The sequence below is a fragment of the Corylus avellana genome, chromosome 2 (assembly GCF_965113065.1).
Source record: "Corylus avellana chromosome 2, dhCorAvel1.hap1.2, whole genome shotgun sequence".
In the NCBI taxonomy this organism is placed as follows: Eukaryota; Viridiplantae; Streptophyta; class Magnoliopsida; order Fagales; family Betulaceae; genus Corylus; species Corylus avellana.
The window spans coordinates 5671257-5690622 of NC_142491.1; the positions used below are offsets into that span (position 1 = coordinate 5671257).

General features: G+C 37.2%; 2 protein-coding genes across 2 annotated transcripts; both read right to left on the reverse strand.

Moving 5' to 3' along the window:
• Positions 1 to 5076: 5076 nt before the first annotated feature.
• LOC148587244 (uncharacterized) lies at positions 5077 to 9074 on the reverse strand. Its single transcript, XM_088512510.1, has 3 exons — positions 8441 to 9074; positions 7231 to 8255; positions 5077 to 7095 (listed from the first exon to the last, which is right to left on the reverse strand). The coding sequence occupies exons 1-3, from the start codon at positions 9072 to 9074 to the stop codon at positions 5077 to 5079; spliced, it is 3678 nt and encodes a 1225-aa protein (XP_088368636.1).
• A 4377-nt stretch (positions 9075 to 13451) lies between these two features.
• On the reverse strand, positions 13452 to 15714 carry LOC132184408 (Protein kinase superfamily protein). The gene has a single exon (XM_059598037.2). It carries the CDS (start codon positions 15309 to 15311, stop codon positions 13860 to 13862), a length of 1452 nt encoding a protein of 483 aa, XP_059454020.2. The 5' UTR covers positions 15312 to 15714; the 3' UTR covers positions 13452 to 13859.
• Positions 15715 to 19366: the final 3652 nt, after the last annotated feature.

Here is a 19366-nt window from a genome sequence, read left to right on the forward strand (position 1 = left end):
AAAAAAGAAAAGAAAATTGGAACAAGGGATTGGTATTGTAAGCCAAATATGTTTTGTAAAAGAGGGAGAAATGCCACTAGGACTACAAGGATAATATTCAAATTAATTCTGAATCAAATAGTTAGATGATCAAGGTTTCAAATTTTTGAGATTTTGCTCCAGCACGGTCTAATATTTTGCAATTAGTGTTCTGAATGCCCTTTTTTTGGGTACTCAAAAAGAAGAGTTATATTAATACTATATGCTATACTCATATCCCACTATTATGTAATTACAACGTTGACCTGTTAGTGTTAATCTACCATTGAATTTGGATGAGTCATTATTAAAAATAAAAATAAAAATCAAAGGATTGATTGACACTGTCACGTTAGCGGAGTGAGATACTTGTAGGATATTTGAGCATTTACAATGAGCTCTTCAATTTTTTTTTTCTTCTAAATTTAACTATAAAAATCTACTTTAGTTGATTTAGCAAGCCACTTTTCAAAGCCACTAAACATCGAACTCTCTAAATATTTCTCTACTTTAACTAAATATTTGATTTTATTGATGAAACCAACTTTTGGCCCCTTTACATTAAAAATTTACTTTAATTCTGAGGAAATAAATTTTATGAAAAAGAAAAAAAAATTAAAAAAATAAATAACTTTCACTTTTGGACTTTCTCAATTTAGAGAGAGTATTATTGACAATAGTTAAATTTAACATTGAGTAGAGAGTTTGTTAAACATGGTGGATTTTATAAGTTTTGTTAAAATTTTAGAGAAAAGTTAGAAGTAGAGAGTTGTTGTGAACGCTTTTAACGTTGTATATAGCATTGCTCAAAAAGAAATAATTATTCATCATATAAACGAGCCATTCCAATGATTGTAAAAGAAAAAAGGGTTTGCTTTCACAAATTTGTGCCAAAAAGAGGAGGTGCATTGTGATCATCTCCTCACTAGAACATGCATAGAGTAAATATGGGAACAAGTATATTTCTTTGAAACTCCTTGGGGTGCTTGGGAATGCAATTTTACAGTCTTCGGGGATTCCTAATATTTACTCTCTAGTAAGCTGCTTCAATGGAGTATCTCAAAGAGTATGTACTGATCATTTCTTTCCTTTCTTTTCTCTTTGCTTCCTTGGGTTCAACTACGTACAGGGCGAGGAGTCCAACACAAGAAGAGACTAAACAAAGCCAAAAGTTCCAGAATCGTATTATCACTTGGTTCGGAGTTTTTATTTATTTATTTTATTTTATTTTTGATGAATAAGAAATTTATTAATTAACACCAAAACACATAACAGAAACACTTTCAGCAAAGCTGAAACAACAAACAACTCAACACTTTCTAAGCCAAACAAAAAACTCCCAAATACAGGGAATGACCACCTACTCCAAAACTAAGCCATAAGACTAAAATCAGCTCAAGATGTCTTCCTTAACAATCCAATTCCAATGAAGAGCAATATTCTAGTATGGACTTCCCAACAACACTAGGTTTGGAGCATTGCATATGATGTCATAACAGTTTGTTTTTTTAATCTGACGTGGCACCCAAAAACATAAGTACCATGTCACGTGTTGCCTTGAAACCACAGGTACCGGTCCACGTGTAAGGGTTACGTGGAGCTCCGTTAAAAAAACTAACGGAATCATGATGGAAGTAACAAGTGGGTTTATTTGCTTACCATAGTTACCATTTGTGACATTTTTAAAAACCAAAGTGGCTATTTGATTTTGGCGCAAAGCACAGCTACTGAAAATGCATTTATCCCTTTTATTTATTATATCAAACCTCAACGTATGTGATCTACTGTTGAGTTTACAGAATTGTATTAAGACAATAGTTACAAGAGCTCAAAAGACAATGATTACAAGATCTCAAGAGACAATGGTTACAAGATCTCAAGACTTGTAAGGTAAAAGTAAAAAAAGACTTGTAACGTTCATACTCTTTCTCTATAAATAAGAGTATTGTGCACAATCAAAATATCAAGGAAAAATGTATCCATGAAAAGGCTTTGATGTGTGGACATAGGCCATAGGCCAAACCACTTTAATAAATTTTTTTTAAAAAAAAAACCAAAAAAAAAAAAAAAAATCCATGGAAAATCGAACTCCCCCTTTAGTTTTAGGAAACATCTCGAAAACCCTCCTCTTCGCACTCCGAACAAGCATGGTGTTGGGTTATCGGGGAAGAGTCATTTTGGGTGGGCTTAAACGCACGATCCTGGTTCTGTAATTGGTGACTTGCACAACGATGGAAGCAATTCTTTTGTGCAAGTGAGAGGGGGTTGGAACTGGAAATGGGGGTTTGGTTAGTATGACTCCTCGAATGGCTCGGACGGTGGGAAGGGCTACTTCGGGTTATTTTGAGAGCAATTCGGCGCAAGCACGCCTGCTAAGAGTGTTTAATAAGCCTCTGAATTTGGGGATTCGGAGTAGGGTTGATGGAAATGCCAGTGCTTGAACTGGGAACTTTTCTGCATTGTATAAAGGGTTGCCGATAACTTGTGGTCCACCTACGGTTGTTAATACTGTGGAAGTGCCTTACTTTGAGCTCAGGGAAGAACCTTCATTCTAGATGGAACACAGTGTACAAAGCTTCATTTGGAGTCCCATTTCAAATTTCATGGTTACCCAATTGTGTGACAGTGTTTTGAATCTGTTGAATAATGTATTGAAAGAGGGGTAGCAGATTTTAATTTAATGATATATTTGTATATTCTTTTGGGGTGTTCGATTTTTTATGGTTTTTTTTTTTTAAAAAAAAAAAAAAAAATTAATTTTTAATTTTTTTGTTACATATTATTTTAATATTTTTTAATCTGACGTGGCACGCAAAAACACAATCAAAATTTCAAGAAAAAATGTATAAATGAAAAGGCTTTAATATGTGGACGTAGACCATAAGCCAAACCACCTTAATTCTTAGTCTCTTTTCCTTGTTCTTATTTATCTTCCCTAAATTATAAGTTCTAATACTGCATAATAACTTAACTGGCTTTCAATTAATGCTATTTTTGGAAGTTGTTAGTGGGATACTTCTCATGACATTACCGGAATTTGTTGAATTTTTAATCTCTTGGATGGTTTACCTTTCCTTTCTGGCTGTTGAAAATCTTTGAGTGAGCTCCTACAAGCTGTTTTCTGTCATTATGTTTTTTATTTTTTTTGGCCCTGAAATTTAACCACCCTTATGACTTTATCATTAGCATGTGTTAGTACAATAAATTTATCATAGGCACACTCAAACATATCAAAAGTAATCATAGGGCTGGTAGCTTGTCACGTGGCAAATATCGAGGGACAATATTGAGAATTCAGGAGTCTCTCTTTAAAAGTGCATACACCCCAAAAAGCCAAATACCATTTTCTTTCCTAATTTCTCAATTCCATTTCTTTTACAAAAATACCTTATTGACTTGGGCATCAAAAGCTTCGAGGCAATTTCAGATGACATTTTCTCTATTTTACAAGAACCCCGTCATTGGTCCAGTTGTCTAAAAAATTTCTTTAACAGTATGAATGCTATAATTTTGAATAATATAAAATGATTTGTTGAGATCGGTGGCATTTGAATGCCATATTCATATTTAGTACATGTTCTTCAAGTAAAAGCTCTCTTTTTTCTTCCCCTTCTATTTTTGCTCTTTTAAGGTAAGGTTTTTGAAAGGCTTACATATACCTAGAGGTTTTCACCCATCATTTTCACAATCCTCTGTTGTTTATTGTTAGTCTATTAATCCCTTTGCTCACCCAAAAAAAAAAAAAAAAAGCAAATAAAAAGACATACTTCATTTGATTTTTGGATTTAGAGGAGCTTTCCAAAATGGTTTTAGTTTTTACATGATAAGTGTCTATTTTATTTTTTATTTTTTATTTTTTATTCGAAGGGGGTAAGGGTTGTCTAATTGATCTCACCTTCTAGGTGAATTTATAGATGGTACTTGATTTTGCTGGAGGAGCCTTAAAAGGAGATCCAATTAACCAAAAAGAGTTGGTGACATTAATAGAACAGGCACTTGGGGGAATGAATGCCTCACTGTCTTGGTAAACCTATTCTTTTCACTCCTACATGGTGATGCCCCTTTTCCTGAAAAAAGTGGAATTTCTCACGATTATTTTGACCAAGAAAAGGAAAAATATATTTTGAAAAACAGAATAATTGTGATGGGCCCTGGTCAAGTATCAAAATCTTTTTTCCTGAAAAATTCTAAAAATAAAGCTATTAGATCAAGCCATACTGTGTCCAAGGCTTGAGGGGGTTGTCTAAGGCATTTTAGAAAATATCAACCACACTTCCTCGAGGTTTAAGAGGGTGGTCAGACTACCCTTATGACTTTTCGGTAGTGATATGACCATCATATTTGAGTGGTTGGCCTAAGAAATTTTATTTTGATTTTTGATAATGTGGCAAAATCTTATCCGTTTATTTTAAATGAACAGTCGTGGTTTAATAATTATATGCTCCTGCAATTCTTAAGGGAATCCAATCTATAACGGTAACCAATAAAGGCTTATAGACAAATTTCTAAGTAATGGGCTTCAAACCTTCACGTATATATATATAGCTTGGCATCTCATAAACACAACTGTAAGACATGAAAAGTTCCAAGAATTTCAAATGGAAAGGTACGAGCAGTTGGGAAATTTGGGAGCTGTAAGCCTGTAAAGCCTTGACATGTGTGAAGGGATATTATTGTCTATTCAATTGTTTGGCGTAAACAAGACTAAAAATCACTGGAGAAATTTTTTTGTGATTGTTTGACATTGAGTTGTGAGTCGTGACTACATTCTAAACCATGGATTTTGGCTTTCAAAATATATGGAAAATATTATTTATTTATTTATTTATGTGACTTATGTGAAATGGAGATGTCAAAGGCTTCGAAAAATTAAATAAAAATGGAGGTCATAAGGCTTTGAAGGTTTTGTCATTACTTAAAAAAAAAAAATTAAGGTTTTGTTTCTCAATGCATTTTTTTTAGGGTGTTTTTTGTTTTTCATTTGAAGAAGCCTTTTTTTTTTTTTGAAGTGGTAATACTCTTTATTCATAAGTGAACAAGAATACAAGAGCCTTAGCTCTAAGAAAAAAGAGCGTTAAGCTCTAAAAGGACAATGTTGGAAATACAAACAGGAATTTCCTCAATCCAAATTCTATCAGTGACAGTCCTAGATGCCTCCTTAGCCAAAATATGAGCTGCTTCATTTGCTTCGCGCTTCACATGACTAATCTCCCAATGTCGAAAGGACCTTAACACCGTCTTCGTATCTTCCACAATCTGCCCATACCTTAACCAATTTTGAGATGTCTCCCTGATGGCCTTGACTACCGACATCGAATCTCCCTCTAGCAGAATCTCAAAAAATCCAAGCTCCTGGCAGAAATCTGCTGCATGAAGGGCAGCCAATGCTTCTCCGGTGACAGGTTCGTGGACGGCTTGGATCGATTTGCTTTTTGCTGCTAGAACATGACCACCCTCGTCTCGTATGATCACACCAATTCCCATACAGCTATTGTCCTTTGAAAATGCAACATCCCAGTTTGCCTTGTATAGACCCGGAGGTGGAGCCTGCCATTTGGATTTCAACCTTGCTGTCCCTTCTTCGCCTGCATTAACCTCTTGAGTATTTGCCTGTGAAAATTGTAAAAGGCTATTTCTGGCCATGTTTGCAACTATAGTTGGGTGAGTAAAATCACCCCCATGCAAGACCACATTTCGACACTGCCAAATCCCTTTTGACGTGATGACAAAAAGTTTCAGGTCTTCTTCGTCCAGCTGCCGCGCCATAGCGTCAAAGAGATCCAAAAAAGTTCTACAATCCATACTGCATTTTTGAAATTTCCGAGTGCTAGAACCCCATACATCTTGTGCCGAGGGACAATCCCATAAAATGTGAATAACCGTTTCCCTCTCCCGGCAACAGAAGGAGCAAATCTCATCCTCAATAACGCCTCTTCTTTTAAGATTTACCTTTGTAGGCAGGATATTTTTACAAGCTCTCCAAGAAAAAACTTTTGAGGAGTTTGGGATCTTCAAATTCCATAGAGTCTTCCAGACCTCCTCTCCACTCCCTGGGGTAGATCCTTCTCCATTCTTTCTGTCCTGGCGCTCCTTCTCAATGTGATACGCGCTTCTTACAGAAAATTCCCCGGTGTTAGTAGCACGCCAAATTAATTTATCCGGTTGATGGTAGGTACTAATGGGGATATTGCAAATAATGTCAGCCTCCACCTCACCAAAAATCTCCCGAATTAACTCCCTTTTCCATTGAGCTGGGTTTGTGTCTATAAGGTCAGCCACCTTCGCTTCCTTGGGTAAAATCTTACATGGGGCCTGAACAGAATAGGTAGTCGGGCGGGGAAGCCACTTATCCTCCCAAATGGACACTGTTCGGCCATCCCCGATCCTCCAAAAAATCCCTTCCTGAAATAGCTTCCTGCCCTCTAAGATACTCCGCCAAGCATAAGAGGGTTTGTTCCCAATCGTTGCAGTCATATAAGAACCCCGAGGGAAATACTTTGCCGAGATGACCTTGGCAGCCAGACTCTCCGGGTTTTGCATTAATCTCCAACTTTGTTTCGCCAATAATGCTTTATTGAAACACACAATATCTCTAAAACCCATCCCTCCGTTTGCTTTGGCAGTGCTCATTTTCTCCCAACTCATCCAGTGAATTTTGTTTGCTTCCTCCGAATGACCCCACCAAAATTGTTGCATCATCTTATTCAAGTCCTTGCATAGTTCTTTAGGGAGTAAAAAGATACTCATGCTGTACGTAGGGATGGCTTGTATCACCGCTTTTAGTAAGACTTCCTTCCCAGCTTGTGAAAGCAATTTTGTTTTCCAATCCGAAATTTTCCTCTTCACCTTATCCTTCAGAAACTGAAATTCCCTCACTCTGGATTTTCCCACAAGAGCGGGAAGGCCTAAATAGGAGTCATAGCGTTGTGAAATCGGAACACCCACTAAAGAGGACAACTCATCACGAGCAGCTTGAGGTGTATTGCGGCTAAAGAAAACCGCAGTTTTTTCTTTGTTTAACCTTTGTCCTGAAGCTCGTTCATAGAGGTCCAAAATATTCACCAAATGCCCCCAATCCTGCGAAGAAGCTTTACAAAATAGAAGACTATCGTCAGCAAAAAATAAGTGATTTATTCGTATACCTCTTGGGGAAGTAGGGACCCCCCTAAGGATGCCAGACATCTCTGATTGCTAAAGATGAGCACTGAGTACCTCCGCACAAAGAATGAACAAGTAAGGTGAGAGAGGATCGCCCTGGCGAATACCTCTGGAGGGTTTTAAGAGCCCCACTGGCTCTCCATTTAAGAGGATAGAGTAAGAGACAGTTGAAACACATTGCATCACCATATTAACCCATTTTCTGGAAAACCCCATTTTTTCCATCCCTTTCTCCAAAAAAATCCACTCCACCCGGTCGTAGGCTTTACTCATATCGAGTTTTAGAGCCATGTAACCCGTACGTCCATACATCCTAGAATGCATAGTATGTAAGGTTTCATAAGCTACTAAAATGTTGTCCGAGATTAGCCTACCCGGGATGAATGCTGACTGGTTGCAAGAGATGATATTGGGCAAAAATATTTTCAACCTGTTCGCAAGAACTTTTGCCAAGATTTTATACAGTACATTACACAATGAAATAGGGCGAAAATCAGAGACTTTTGTGGCATTTGTTTTTTTGGGAACAAGGGCAATGAAAGTAGAATTGACTTCAGATTTTATATATCCAGAGGTAAAAAATTCTTTTATAACCATAAATACCTCCTCTCCTACAACAGCCCAATTATCTTGGAAAAAGCCCGCTGGGAACCCGTCCGGACCTGGTGATTTGAAGGGCGCCATTTGACTGAGAGCCATGGTGACCTCCTCGATGGTGGGATCTTTCTCCAAATCCGCATTCATCGCTGCTGTAATTCTCCGGGGTAAGACCGCAAGAGCCTCCTCCAATCCTGAGGGATTAGATGTTGTCAAAATTCCTTTGAAATAGGAGATAAAAGCTGTTTCTATCGACTCGGCTTGGTCGCAAGTGGTCCCCTCTTCATCGATAACACTTGATATCTTGTTTGCACGTCTCCTCTGAGTGGCACAGGCGTGGAAAAATTTTGAGTTTTTGTCCCCGTGCTTGAGCCAATCAGCTTTTGCTCGTTGTTGCCACTTCATCTCCTCTTCCTCCAAAATGTCGTTCGCCTTTGATTGGAGTTCCCTTAACTCGTCTAAATCCCACTCCTCCGTGTCCCCTGCATCTCCAATATTTTGTCCATGATTTGTTTTATACAATCATCAGCTGGGTTTTTATTCTCTCTCTTCCATCGGGTAAGAGAGTTTTTGCACTCCTCTAATTTTCCCATGACAAGGCTCCAACCGTCTCTATTTTTCTGTTTTACCCTCCACACCTTTTTTATAACTTCTTTTTGTGGCTTACATTTATGCCATGCAGACTCATACCTGAATATCCTCTTCCTTCTAAGCTGTCCTGGGTTATTTTTTGAGAAATTAATCAAAACCGGGGCATGGTCTGAGGCACAAGAGGCCAGAATTTCCACCCTGCGTACAGGGTACAAGTCCTTCCATTCGTCATTCGCCAAAGCTCTATCCAGACGTTCCATCGTGAAGAAATCATCCTTTTTGCCATTAGTCCAAGTGAATTTTGGCCCCAACGCACCAAGATCATTCAACCGGCAAGCCTCAATGGTATCACGGAATGCCTCCATTTGCCATCTAGGTTGTCGGCGTCCCCCCATTTTTTCACCATCATTTAGGATTTCATTGAAGTCGCCCATACTCAACCATGCCGACGGTATATACGATCGAAGATGGCGAAGAAGTGCCCATGATTCTCTTCTCTTTGCTACTTCCGGATGACCGTAAAAACCTGTAAACTTCCAATCTTGCCCGTACCCCGCCTCCTTCACCACAGCGTTTATATGCCGACGACTGTAGTTTTGGATATCAACCGTTACTTCCGAGTTCCAGAGAAGAGCTAGACCCCCACTTCTCCCGACGCTATCAACAACAAACGCACTTCCAAAACCAGTGCGAATTCTGATGTGTTCCATCCGGTGTGAGAGTAGCTTGGTTTCCATAAGGAAAACCAAGTTGGGCTTCTTTTCCTTTACCAAACGGCAAAGGTCCCGAACTGTCCGGGGGTTCCCAAGCCCCCGACAGTTCCAACTTAAAATAATCATGGCTCCCGGCGGGGCTGGGAAGCAGCCGCCGCCGTTTTTTTATTTTCTTGGTCCGCTCCCACCTGCCACTTACCTTTCTTAACTGTATTGCAAACCATTTCAGTTGATCCCAAAACCTCCGCCTTTCGTGGGCCAGAGCATTGCATCTTCCCCTGCTCAGAGTTTGCCAAAGGGCCAGCCCGGGCCCTCTTCTTCCAAGAATTTCTCCTCCTACCTTGAGAAAGCCCCGTTCCCTCAATAGACCCACGTGTTACTCGTCCCCCAGAATCTGCATAGTCAGCTTCCTCAATTGATTGCACTTTCGCCAGGTCAGTAGGATCCGCATTGACAGAGGCCATAAAAGTTTCCCTGTTTAGCACCGAATCCCCTACTGGATTATTCAATGAGATTGCTTCCTTAGTCAACTGGGGGGGGGGACGTTTTTTTGCATGTAACGTTCATTTTTCCTTCCCATTAACTCCTCATTTATTGGTTCCGTTTCACCCTGGACAACGCGCCTTTCCGTAATATTTGCCAAAATCTTCCCTCCCGTAATGTGATTCTCCCCCTTCCCTCCAGCCGAATTTTCTTTTAAATGGTCGCTTGATTCCTTCATAAAACCTCCGCGATTTTCGCTCCCTGCCTCAGCAATATCTTCCTCCATTAAGGAGGTCGGCCTAGTCAAAGGAAACTTAGCCGTTGCAGCATTAAAATTGGTTGCTGAAAATCCGGACATGCCTTCCTCTCCGCTACTTCCATCTTTCCTTTTTGGGAGTCCGTTAGTCTCCGGTGACATTGCTTTCGCCGGACGGAAGCTGGAGGACTTCCGTGGAGACGTGGTGGCACTGTAATTGTTTTCCTCAACACCATTGCTTCCTCTGCTCAGAGTTGGCCGCCTCCGAGGGTATCCCGCACGAAGCCATAGTCCATATTCGTTCACGGCACCCCTTCCTTGTTTCCAACGTAAAACTTCATTTACGCACCCCCCCGAACCATGCCGGATTACACCACATTTGAAACAGAAGTGCGGTATTCTTTCATACTGGAAATCAATCCACAGAGTTTTGTTTTTCATTTTCAAAATCCGTCCCCTTGGTAAAGGTTTCAGAACATTTACTTGCGCTTTGACCCTCAGAAATTCTCCCCAACCAACTCCATTTTCATCAGTGTCGACATCTTCCACTATGCCCACTGTTGTTCCCAGTTTGAAACCCATCTCCCTTCCCATACACGATAAAGGGAGATTGTACATTCTTACCCAGAAAGCGGCAATATCAAACGACATTTTGTTTGGAGGGGTGATGCCATCATATTCTGCAACTGAGAAAAGTTGCCCTTCAAAGATCCATGGTCTTCCTTCCATGACTCTAATCTTATCCCACTCATGCTCAAACTCAATGAGGAACAGATTCTCCCCCAGAACTTTGAAAGATAGCGCTCCCGAAGGCCTCCATCCCCTTATCAAAGTGGATCGAATCTGCTCTTTTCCTATGAAACGTTCAGATGTCAGCTTTCCCACTAAACATTGGTATCCCTTCACTTCTATCTCCTCTACATCTTCCTCTTCCACAATGAGGCCATCTTGTTCCTCCTCCGTCAACGTGAATTTGCCCCACAAGTTGGTAAGATCGTCCTCCACATTACCATCCATCCCCTTGCTGCCTTTCACCCACAAACCGTAGAAATCTGTGTTGAAAGAATACTGCTTCTCCTCTAGTTCCCTGAGAGAGCCCTTTGAAGAAGCCTTTTGATTCGATGTAAAGGTAAAAACTGAAAAGTGTTCTGTATTTAAATTGATTGTTTTTGTCGAGAACAGAAATAAATGACAAAACAAGAAGTTTAACAAACTAAGCTAGTCTTCTATATTTCTTTATTTTAATTAAATGCATACAAACGTTATTAAATTTACTTTCATGTATATTTGGGTAGCGCCCTTTGTGCTTTTATAAGATTGAATTATAAAAAAAAAAAAAAAAAAAAAAAAGAAAGTAAAAGAATCAAATTTACTTTGTTTGGTTAAAATGGGACCAATGTGGTGGCAAGGGGCATCCCATAAACAATGACTAAAACTAAAATAAAAAATAAAAAAAGTTGAAAGTTGTGAAGAGGGGTTGAAAGAATTATTAATAACCAAAAAAAAAAAAAAAAAACCAAGATGAAATCGGTTTGTAGGGGTAACAAGGAATTTGATCGGAATAAGATGATGGTTCTAGAAAGAAATAATGAAACACCAATATCTTAGTAATGATCTCAGTTAGGTGTTCATGTTAAACAAAGATTAATGGAGGTGCCACCTCAACTACTTAATCACCAAAAGCTAATATGACATCATTTTCATAGATTGCAATACCAGTTTGTATGGTTCTTATAATAAAATCTGTAGTATTCTTAATAGTATTCAGAGTTTTGCTGATTGAAATTGGACCCGTTGGAATTAAACACATCCCTAATATCCTGTTATGGGACACATCCCAATAATTCTAATTCGAACTAGGATTGGAAGTATTAAGGGGTGCACGTAGGCTTGAAAGAGATCTCATAATTCCAATTCCTTATTATCAATAGGTGGAGTTGTAATTGGAAAATTGAAAATCAATGATCACATCACAATGTGTATAATTGCAAATATTTATAATTAAATCTAGTTTGAGAGTACAATGGCTTTGCCAACAAAGCACATCAATTAGAAAACTTGGAGCTTTAAGCATCCAATGATGATAGTTTAAAATAGGGTGAACTCTTTGGGTCAAACATTGGTTATCAACCTCACTATTGATTTTTCATGATGCCATATGGTAGCATACCAGGGTTTCCCCAGTTGATTTGATCTTCTAATGGATTATTCAACTTGGCCATAAAAATGAAAATAATAGTTATTAATCGTCACTTGTTCCAAAAGATTAACTATAAGAAAACGTTGATTTAATTATTTAATTAATATTTAACACTCCCTTTAATAAGTTAGACCTAACACCTACAATATTTGATTAAAATTGGAGGTGAATGACAAAGAAAGAGTTCAAACTCAAAACTTTTGCTATGATACTATGCTAAATCATCCCTCATCCCAATGCTTATACTTATAGGAAATGGTTAATTTAACCCTACACCTGTTCCGAGGGTGCGGTGCACGGGACCGGGGTTTACTCTGTAGGGATAGGTCCGAAGGGCCCTGCCTTGAAGAGGTTCCCCGACATAAAAAAAAAAAAAAAAAAAAAAAAAAAAAAAAAAAAAAAAAAACCCTACACCTGCTTTATGACAACAGTTATCACCCAAAACAAGGAAAAAATCATGGAACATAATCAACTTTCTAAGCATCTGATTCGATGTTCTTTGTGAGAATATGATGCTTATAACGTGCTAACATATATTTGAGGAACAAAATCATGTTCTGGTAGGATAGAAGGACAGTGCTGGAGAGAGTAAAATGAAAATAACAACTCCACCACACTGGTTTATTGCAGGAGTATGTGTATGGATGACATGTAGGAAGGCAACTTTCATTTTAGGTGAAAATGATATTAGGTCTCAACTTGTTGCTCTAGCACCATCATACCCCATATCTTACAGGAACTTGAAATCTTGTGGGACAATCAAAATTTCACTTGCTTCAAATTTACATGTTAACCAAACTGTAGCCTACACCTAAGAAGGCATAAATCTTTGGATAGGTTTTCATAGCAAATAAAGGTCTCCATTTCCGATCAAATCCAAATTGGTGCAATAGGTGAATAATGTGAATGATTTACAGCTATATCAACAAGAAGCAATGTCTAGACAGACCATAAAATGGCACTGACTCTAGATGGTCATTAGAGATCGATTATAGTATGTTGCTCTCAATCTTCTTGTTGTTATCTATTGTATGTTTATCATTTGAGCAGATTGGTGAAAATCACCTTCAAAATTTTTCTGAAGATCACACCATGGCAAACACAATTTACTTCAGGCTTGGACTCCATCAACGCCATACTCTATATGTTGTTTGCATTAACTGTGTCAAGCCTCAGGACAATATAAGCATTTATGTCTATGCTAGAACTGTGGCAACCTATTTGGAAGCATAAGAGTTGCCATTGTTTTTTTTTTTTTTTTTTGACAATAATGAATAAGTCTAAAACTTACACAGAATATCTGCAGGTTCTACAGTTTGGAACAAAGTCAAAGATTATCCACTCAAATTAAGATCTTTTGACACACAAAATTGAAACGGAAGGCCAAATTTTGGCCATCTCTGATTAAAATATGGCAAAAAAAAAAAAAAAAAAATATCAACAACATTCATTTTATTCAACATTTTTGTTTACATTGAAAGAAGGATAAAACGAAACAAAAATGAAAAATATCAGATTACAGCATATTTTCAGCACAAAAATCTGATTACCACCCAAAAGATGGATTTTGACATGTATTCAGCAGCATTTGTTTTTCATACATCAACTTTTCTAAACAAAGGGCTAACAACCTATAAGGGGCACATCAGCAATGTACCCTTTATCCACAAATGTGAAAATGGCAACACATCAAAATTTGAATGAACATGGAATTTAATTTTACAAAATCCACAAATAATGAGCTACCAAAAAATCTACATCAATGAAATTTGCAAACAAGGAGAAGCCTTACAAGACTGAGCTTCGCTCCACTGCCGAATAACTCCAATTGAATTTTTGGAAATCAATTAGATATACTCTCCGCTGCCTGGGAACTGAAGCTCGAATGAGAAAGCACATCTTCTCTTGAAAATATTTCTGAACTTTGTCCAGCTGATTGATTTCGCCTCCAACGGAAACCATTGTCATCGTTACCACGAGTATGGGATTGATTTTTCCCTCTGTGGAAATATCTCCCACTGCCAAATTTAGAACTCCGATTCGCTGATTTAGAACCAGGCTCAACCCCATCAACCTCCTCATCATTACCAGCCATAAGCTCCATCAAGTTGCTCCTGAAACCCAAGTCCGAATACACTCTCCGTGAATTCCTCAATGACAACCTACCAATTTTCCCATCCATTGCATCTAAATCCCCTCCTTCCACACCCTCCACTCTTGAATTATTCACATTTCTCAATCCCACTGGACCTCCAACAGTCTCTGCCATCATGCACGGATTGTTAAAACCATTCCATGAATGAAGTGGAACCAATTTACTCAACCCGCTAAGCCATTCGACAACCTCCTTCATTGCTGGCCTCCTCTCCCTACAAGACCTCACACACTTGGAGGCAATCACTGCCAATTGCTTCCTCACAACCAAATCTTTAGGAGGCACAATCCTTGGATCATAAACAGCAGCAAGCTTCCCTTTCTTTATAAGTGGAATCGCCCAATCCACTATTGAAGGCGGCGAATGCCCGACATCAATAGCCTTCCTCCCACTGATAATCTCCAACAACAAAATCCCAAAACTAAACACATCAGTCTTTGTGCTCAAGTTATCTGGGGTCACATAGCAAGGGTCTAAATACCCCATAGTCCCAGCAGGAGGTGTTGACCTTAGCCTATAATCATCAACATGGCACCTAAGTGCTAACCCAAAATCACCCAACCGGGCACTATAATTTCTATCTATTAGGACATTAGCAGACTTTATATCCCTATGAATTACAGGTGGGTTTGATGAATGCAAAGTGTCAATGGCTTTTGCAGTCTGCAAAGCCAATCGAATTCTTCGACCCCAATTGGGTGGTCGAGTAGTGGAGTGAAGAATGTCATACAAAGTACCATTGCTCATGAACTCAACAACCAAAAGCCTATTATCAGAATCATTAGTAAAACCCACTAAATTTACCAGTCTTGGGCTCTGGATTTTGGACAGGATTTCGATCTCGTTATCGACCTCGCTAGTTAAGACATCGGCTTTGAGCGAGGGAGCTCGAGACGGCTTCTTGACGGCAACGTGGCGCCCATGGAGGATGGCCTTGTAGACGTAGCCATGGCTGCCTTTGCCCAAGAGCTTTTGGTCTGAGAAGTTGTTGGTGGCAGCCTCAAGGTCACTGTAGTGAAAGTGTTGGATCTTGATGGGTTTTTTGGGTTGTGGGTTGTGAGTGGATTTGGGATTGGATGATGGGGTTTGCGAGTTGGAGATGGAAATGGCCGATTCAGCTTTACAGGAGAGGTATCCCATCAAAAAAAAAATCCTATTTTTTTCTTTCTTTTGCTGTTTTGGTTTATCTGGGATTTGGAGATGATGATATTGGATAAGCTATATATGCAAAAGCTTTGCTTTTTTTTTTTTCTTCTTCAATAACTCTTTTGGAGGTGGCGGTGGAGGTGATGATGTTGAATAAGATAAATACGTGGATTGATGAAAGGTTTATTGCTTTTTTTTGGTCAACACAATGTGAGGAAAAGGGCAGAAGGAAGAGGTTTTTGGGTTCTGCAGATCATGTTGATGGGATTTGGGAAATGGACAACTGTTGTGTGTTTTTCTCTGGATTCGATTGTGAGAGACAGAGAGATGAGTGGCGGATTGTAAGGGAGGTGGCTTGGGAGCCCACAGACAGGTATCCCAATGGTGAAGCAATCAATCTCTCTGATAGTCTAACTCTACATGGAATATGACCTATGAATATGAATTTATGATTCATCCAAAAATGAACATGAATTTATGGATGGTAATTAATATGGATATTTGAGAGGAGAATATACTGATATACTCTACCTCAAGTCAACTTTTTACTGCCATATTATTTTATTAATAATATTATGTGCGGTCACATACAATACAAGTCAAAACGGTACGATCACAATTATTTACACGACTTACAAATTCAATATAAAATTAGTGAATTAGAGTTTATGAGTTTGATACGTTTAATTCAGATTAAAATTAGCCTATATAATTTTATATACACAAACTTTAACACTATCCGAACCCATACATGTTTAATAGACTAGTTAGAAAAAGAATAAATTAAGCAAATTTAGAATAAAATTTTATCCTTTTTGTTTTTTGGAAAGAGAGGGGTATTAAGATATCATTTATTTTTTCGTGGTAATTGAAAAACTAGGATTAGAATTCTTTTTATATTTTTTTAAGATATTTCTTAATAGATTTGGATCTAAGATAAGAGTCATAAAAGCTTAATTATTATTTTAATTAAAGTAATTTAAATTTTACCACCTCAATAATAACTCAATGAGGTATGATAAATTAAGATAAAATTAAATATTTTTAAAAGTGTAATATATTTAATTATACTATATTTTAAAACAACTAATCTTAAGGTCTACTTTAGAACCTGTTTGAGATTGCATTTGAGAAATAGAGTCTTTAAGTCAAAAGAGCTTTTGGGCAAAAGCCTCATTTTTAAGCTTTTACCAAAAGTTTTTTTTGACCACTTTTAGGCTTTTTGGACCCTTAAAAGTGCTTTTAATTTTTTTTACCAAACAAGTATGTTTTTCTTCAAACGGGCATTTTGAGTGTTAAAAACACTTTTAAACTCCTCAAACGCAATCCCAAACAGACCCTTACTCAATTTAAATATGAGGATGACTCACAACTTGAAAACTATAATATATCTTAATTCTTAATTCTCTCCGTAAAATTTCTTCATGTAATTCTCAGATAATTGTAATAAAAACTGTCTTTTATTGAAAATAGGTGATATAAATGTAATAAAAACTGTCTTTTATTGAAAATAGGTGATATAAAATGGTAGATAATAGTCCTTACCATTAGTAAAATGGTGGTTGGTTTCTTATATATATATATATATATATATATATATTAGACATAATTTTTTATTTTTTATTTTATTTTTACATATATTTTAAAAAAATGTATGTGAATGTCATATACTCTATTAATTTTAATAAAAAATGCATATAAAATTTACGCATATTTATTTAGTAAACGGAATTAAAAAATAAATAAAATAAAGTCACTCGTAAGGCATGCATGCATACGAAGGCTTATATGATTAATTATATAATCGGCAACGCCAGCTGCTGGTCTTAGTGAAGCACAAAGTCAATCTTTTGGAGGTATAAATGTTATTTATTGTTGGCAAATCAAGCTGGCACGGACCAAATTAGGCAAAGTTTCTTTGGTTTTTGAAAAAACTATTAATGTATCAACAATTTTGAATGTTCACGTTTTCTATTTGTCTCATTTTTTTAATAAATCAAATGAACAGAAAATCGATTAGAAATAATGACTTAAGAATTAAATTTAATCAAAATTGAAAATTGAAAATCAGTTGCTTGGACACCGTACTCCAGGCCAACGAAACTTGCAATGAAGAGAAAAACAAGCACATGTGACCTTGTCGGATGTGTCAGCGAGAAACGCTCCGATGTTCAAGTCAGTATTTATTTAGTAAAGAGGACAAGGAAACTATGTACACTATGAATGAACCTTCTTTCTTCCTTTTATGGAGTGTTTCCTGTGCGATGTGTTTTTGGAGGAGAGGGTCCAGGAGTAACTGATTTGTTTCTTTGGATTTTACTCCGTTAGATGATTATTCTCTTAAGCTTTGAAAATATCAAGGCGTTAAGGTACATATGGCTTAGTTATTATCTTATGCAAACGTTGGTTTGTTGGGACTAATACACTCGTTGTTTAAGGCCTGATTGAGCCTGACTTGCTTGTAAGATGGACCTTATTAGGTCTATCTCTAACCTCTGATTCATTACCTAATAAATTATTCTTGAATACACCATAATACATTATACAAATGGTAGTTTGGATTAAAATTTGAAACTCGGTGAAATGTGTTGATTCTCTTGTACACCAATATATTTGATAAAACCTATAAAGTGATGTCTTTATCTTTTATCCTACATCTCATTTCAAGTTATCAGGATTTTTTATTTTTTATTTTTTATTTTTTTTAGGAATGTAGAGTACATAAATGAGAATCCTGAAAACATTTTTTTTAAAACCAAAATAATAGTTATTTTTTTCTAGGAAAAGGAGAAATTTGTATTAAATTAGAATTGAGTGAATCAATGTGAAGAAGACTTTCAACTTTTGATATCTTTTACAAAAGCCAAAAGGAAAAGCTCAAATCTTACACAACCCAAGACAATAGTTGGTTTTGTTACTTTAAAATTCCAATAACTACCACTCTCTCTTCTTTTTTTTTTTCTTAAGATGAAATTTTTTTAATACAAAAATATTAATTACAAAGAGAAGGGGTAGGACCCCAACATCAATTGCCCCAAAATAGTTAATACAGTGCGAGAAAATTTATAAAATAAACTAAAAATACGTTAAAAAGTTGGCCTTGTCCATTAACCTTTTTTTTTTTGACCTAATGCCAAAAAATGACCGTAAAAACGACGATTTTTGAAGTAGTTTCTAAGTGAACCTGTTTGGGGTGACCCTCCGATAGCACCAAGATTATGGGCCACAACAGTTGATAATTAATGAGTACTCTCTACTTGCCTATACCTTTGCCAACAACATGGTCACCATCATTACCAAACATCTACCTCTTGGCCACACACCAACCAAATTGGGCTAAATGTGCCTTTCTACTGGGCACCACACCATATCTGAAAACATTCATCTCAACTTCCACACTCATTTAGCTATAAAACATAGTCAATGAAGGAATATACAATCAATGTTGTACTTTTACCTCCAGCATTAGTGACATATTTGGTGGGAATTAGCCAGAGAAACCAATATAAGAGGAAGTGCCAGCGGTTTTTACTATTTAAGCCTTTTATATTATTGGTTCTCAGCTGGTACGTGTTTTCATAGTCACATTTAGGTAAATTAGCTACTATGATTGTCCCCTCCTACCTTTCTTGATTAAAAAAAAAAAAATCCCCTACATAAGATAGATTCAGATGAATCATATATTTTATTTTCTTTGCCTTGTAAAGTTGTTTTGGGTATATCGTTGTGTGTCTCAAAGCAATTCGAACATCAAATCTAACTCACTTTCCCAAGTAAGAGGATAAATAACAAATTGCTAGAAATCCGAATCCGTCTCATAGAGGCATGTGTATTTTTTAAAAAAAAAAAAAAAAATTGATTAGCATTTTGTTTCTTGGTATGTGTTCTTTGACAGGTGGACTTCTGGTCCAATATCTTCCCCCTTTTGTTTGATTACTCATCAAGAAAAGGCATCTTCCTTTTGCTCCACATATTTTCGTTGCTTTATGGGTTGTCTGCATGTTAGCTTATACTTTCTTTTGTCATTTTCTCTCCAAATCTGACCAATT

Coding starts and splice junctions, on each gene's coding strand:
- LOC148587244 (XM_088512510.1), bottom strand. CDS start 9,074: ATGGAACACATCAGAATTCGCACTGGTTTTGGAAGTGCGTTTGTTGTT. Junction 8,256..8,440: donor TGAGTCTGCATGGCATAAAT/GTAAGCCACAAA, acceptor TTGGAGATGCAG/GGGACACGGAGGAGTGGGAT. Junction 7,096..7,230: donor TGTTCATTCTTTGTGCGGAG/GTACTCAGTGCT, acceptor GCTTCTTCGCAG/GATTGGGGGCATTTGGTGAA.
- LOC132184408 (XM_059598037.2), bottom strand. CDS start 15,311: ATGGGATACCTCTCCTGTAAAGCTGAATCGGCCATTTCCATCTCCAAC.